This window comes from Camelus dromedarius, chromosome X, assembly GCF_036321535.1.
Source record: "Camelus dromedarius isolate mCamDro1 chromosome X, mCamDro1.pat, whole genome shotgun sequence".
Lineage (NCBI taxonomy): Eukaryota > Metazoa > Chordata > Mammalia > Artiodactyla > Camelidae > Camelus > Camelus dromedarius.
The window spans coordinates 14694120-14698724 of NC_087472.1; the positions used below are offsets into that span (position 1 = coordinate 14694120).

General features: G+C 42.9%; 1 protein-coding gene across 1 annotated transcript; it reads right to left on the reverse strand.

Moving 5' to 3' along the window:
- Positions 1-1954: 1954 nt before the first annotated feature.
- SMIM10 (small integral membrane protein 10) lies at positions 1955-3691 on the reverse strand. Its single transcript, XM_031446586.2, has one exon. The coding sequence runs from the start codon at positions 3548-3550 to the stop codon at positions 3317-3319; it is 234 nt and encodes a 77-aa protein (XP_031302446.2). The 5' UTR covers positions 3551-3691; the 3' UTR covers positions 1955-3316.
- Between the last annotated feature and the right edge of the window lie 914 nt (positions 3692-4605).

The window sequence follows — 4605 nt, forward strand, 5'->3', positions numbered from 1 at the left end:
AAACTTGACCTCTAGGCTCCCAAGCATTCAAGAAGGATTTGAAGCAAAGCTCTTCAATTTGCAGTAAAAGTACCCAAAGTGGGGACAATGGTAACTCACGTCTTGAAAGCAGCATGTTTACAACTCTGACCACTCCCACCCCTATAACAGGTCTCTCTGAGTTGCTGGAGAAGGGAGCCAATGCCAGTAGTCATTCAGGTGACCAGAAGCAGTCTGAGCTTGAAGGCAGTCATGGAACTGGGTCCAAGGAAGGGGGTCAAGGGTCACAACAGCAAGAGCAGGCTGTAGACCAGCCTGAGGGACGTCCAGGGCCTGGAACCTGCATCTGTGCCTGTAAAGTCGGAAGTTTGGTTCTGTCAGGCGAGGATCTGGGAGAAAGGAAGGGGAGAATGATAGAGTAAAGGTTAAAAAGGAATTTTTTTGATCTGATATGTAAGAGAGGCGCTCCCTCCCATCTGGTACTTTCAGAGAATGGCACTTTTAGGAAAACCTGAATGAAAGTTAAAAAATTTTCAACTGTAATTATTTAGAACTGTGTATATTTGATCTTTTTCTGTTAATGGGCAAAGAGCTGTGTTTTCTGAGGAGAAAGTGGTATTTAATTAGTTACAATTTCCACATTGAAACCATTTTGCTGTTATTTAAGTATTGTTATAAGAATGCTTTTAATATTTCCTTAAAACCAATTTCTTTGGTTAGAATTCAAATCCTAAGTGACTCTGAATTCCATCTGACTCTCCACTAGTGCGCACTGGTACCTGTCCTTGGGAGTGCTGAGCCAAGGATGCAGGGATGGAGTGCCCAGCTCTGTGTTCCCCAAATTCCAGGATCCGTGCCACCCACTTGGGTAGTGAATTTTACCCTAAAGATTTAAAAAGGAGGCCAATTAACAACTAACCATAAAAGTGGTGATCACTTTGTAATGTATAAAGATATTGAATCACTATGTTGTACACCTGAAACTAATAAATAACCTTGTAAGTCAATGATAATTCAATTAAAAAGTGCACAGAAAAGAGCTAATCACAGCAGTGAATGTCTCACATTAGTAGGGAGAATATTATTGGCAGCATTTCATCGCTCTGCCACTATCCTTCTCTGTTTGTCTCCTCCTGAAAATTAGGGGTAATAATAGTACCTATCTCTGGGTTGTTGAGGATTAAATGAAATGATGTATATAAAGTGCTTAGGACATTGCATGGGTTATGGCAAGTGTGCAATAGTATTTCCAAGTATTATTATTTCTCTATAACAAGTGGAGTATATAAATGTATGTTATATAATATCTGTATATTTCTCTCTGTCTCCATCACTTGAGCCTTTGGTGAGGTGACGTCACATCTATTAAACCCATTCCACGTGGATATAATATAATTACTTGTTTTAATGTCTACATGGTATCCCATTACATAGATGGACTATTTCTAGTTAGCCAAGCTCCTGTTGTGCAGTTAATTTTCCCTATCTTGCTATTATGACCAATACGAAAATGTAAGAACCTTATCTAAACATCATAAGGCACTTGTCCAATTTTTAAGTTTTGAATATTTTTCAGTTTTGAAAAATCACATCACATTTTTTGTTTTGTTTTTACCTTAACTGTGACATTGCAGAGATTAGCTGATAAGAAGTTATGTAGAGGGAGGAAGCTCTGGGCTACCTGAAGATTATTGGCCATTTTAGTTTTAAGGCATTTCCTTATGGTGTTATGGGTTGCTTGGAAGGCAAAGAAATCATATTTCACATGATCATTCAGGAACATTCTAGGATATGCATCCACTGTTGCAGAAAGATAGGAAGGCAGAATCTAGCTGGACTCATGTGTCACTCCCCAACCCCCCTTCCCCCCAATTTTCTTCTAAATGCAGTAAATTCATTTTAATAAATTTTAGTATTTCTCTAGCAGGTGAAGGACAGATTTATTACTTGAAGCAAGTAAGGAGAACACCAGGGATATTTCCCAAACCAGTGTGTCCAGTTTTAATTTTTATCAAAGTAATACATGCATATAAAGAATTAAAAAAATCAACCAGTACAAAAGGACATATAATGAAAAGCAGCAACTCCCTGCCACCCTTCTCAACTTTTGCTTCCCCCACCTAGAGGCAAAAACTTTTACACATGTCTGTTTAGAGGTTAACTCCACTTCCCCTAATAATATGCTTTTATTACTGTTTCTTAACTTGACACATTTTCTGCATCCCCTCAGCTCTCCTCCCCCTCCGTATGGTTGTATCACTAGTTTTAACTCTTCTGTTGGTTACTTTGTTAACTTTAAAAATATAACCCCTAAGCTTGTCTTATTCTTTCAACTAGAGACAGTATCTGGGCCCCATACCATATGAGAATCACACCGCTATTCCATCTCCTCCCCTCTGACTGCCAAGAACTTGTTGCCTGTTCTTTTCAAAGCTGGTTAACATTCCCATTCTGTGCTATAACTGTAATTGTCTTCCTCCCTGCTTTGCCTAGAGATTTACTCTAAAAACGAAAAATCACAATTAATATTTCCATTGTAATGATTATTTAAACATCGTTCACCGAAAAGCAAAACTGAATGCTGTGATGGCATTTTCTTATCTGTGACTGCAGTCTTGATTCACGTGCTCAGGTTCAAGCGGATTCCCTTCCTCTGGCTCCTGGCAACAGTTCAACAACAGGCCACATCCGAGGATGCTTCGTATTTGAAGCCTACTTTTCTTGTACAGTTTGAAATGTTTGTTTTTCCCTGTAGTTTCCGTTTGCTATAGTTTTTTTTCTTTTGGGGTGAAGAAATCCAGGCCTTCCAGATCATGTGATTAATTTCTTCCAGCTTCTGACTCCATCCATCTGTTTCTTAGAATTTATTCAATTCAGTTGGAAGTCTATTCACTTCTTTTTCTAATTTGGAAGATTTGCTTTCTATTTGGACCATTCTTGCACAGTTTATCTTTATTAAAGTTGTTAGTAACTTTTCCTTTTTTTTCCCCCATCAGGGCAGCTTGTGCCCATTGTCATTTCCCAGCGTTCGTGCTGTCTTGTTTTATGGATGCAAGAACTTCTCAATTATTTCTGAGGATTTTCAGATTTTTAATATTTCCTTGGGATTCAGCTTTTCCTTATATCTTAGGCTTCTGGGGTTATATTGCAGGCTTTCCGCAAATAATGGTTTCTAGCCGCCCATTTATATTAAAAGATGGGGCCATAGAAGGACAGACCGGCAAATCTGTGCACGAGGCGAGCTGGTCACTTCGCTCTAGGGCGGGTGAGTTGGTGGGTGGAGGTCGGCCATCCTGCTGGGCTCCCTGCCCCCTGCAATGCCACAAAGTTAGTTGCTCTAAATGTGTACCTGCAGGCGGACGTTGAGAATCACGGAGGCCACGACGTAGAAGTAGGGGAAGTTCATGCGCAGCCGCCAGGCCAGGTCGAAGAAGGTGAGCAGCGTGCGCGTGAGCCCCTTGCAGAAGGCGCCGTACGAGCCGCGGGTCGCGGCGGAGCGCGACAGCCGCACCGCCAGCCCGGACAGGGCCGCCGCCGCCGCCGCAGTCATCGGTCTGGTGTAGCCTCCCATGCAGTGCCCAGAGCCCGAGGCTTCCGGCCGGCTCCGCAGAACCGACCGATGGATAGAGGGACGGATGCGGGGGAACGGGTGCGGGAGGCGGGTCGCGCGGCTGCAGATGCCAGCGGCGCTGCACGGCGGGTACCCTCCTCCTCCTGCAGCGCTCGGGCCGCTGGTGGCCCGCTGGGAACGCGGGGCTAAGACGCCTCGGGGCCGCGCGGGGCGGGGCCGGGCGGGGCGCCAGGGATCCGGAGCCCAGGGTCGCGGAGGAAGGGGAGGGAGGATCCTGGTGAGGGGGGAAGGGGAGGAGGGGCGTGCAGTTTCCCCGGGAGACCTAGCTTCCTGACCCCTGTGGTCTTTCTTTTTTTTTTAATTTTTAAATTTTAACGGAAGCAAAACGAAACTTGCTCAAAACGTTAGAGATTTTCCTTCATAAGCACGATCTTGAGTACCTTAGAAAACGTAAATGCATTTCCTCTTGCCTCAAATCCCTTTAGGAATTTTTTCAATCCTCAATTGTGAGCTAGTACAAATACACCAAACCTACTACTTTTCTGAACGTGTGTGCATTCTGGTTTAATCATACAAGCGACTTTATTGTTTTTGTTTTTGCTTTAGATCTTTAGTATTCTGCTAATGAGAAAAGTTATACAAACAAGTTTTCAGAAATTGTCAACATCACAATTAGAACAATGGAAGGCAAATTCCCTTGGTAGCTTCCCCGCCCCGCCCCCGCCATGAACTAAGATTGTTTCCTGTATATACTTCCAGACGCGATATGTTGATAGAGTGCTTTTACCATGTCAGTAATATACGACTACCTAACTCTCTTTGATGACGGATTATTACGCCAATATATATGACGAATAATGCTCAGTAATTCAGTTAGCAAGTCCCCTGTTGATGGACATTCTGAATGCTTCTCGTTTTTCTTAAGCCAAAAATTGCTGCAGTGAATATCGTACACATTAATTTGCAAGTGGCAGAAGAGTATGAATAATACCCCACCTTTATGTATGAACACAATCATGTAAGTGTAGATATTTAGTGTTTGAGGTCATAAAGTT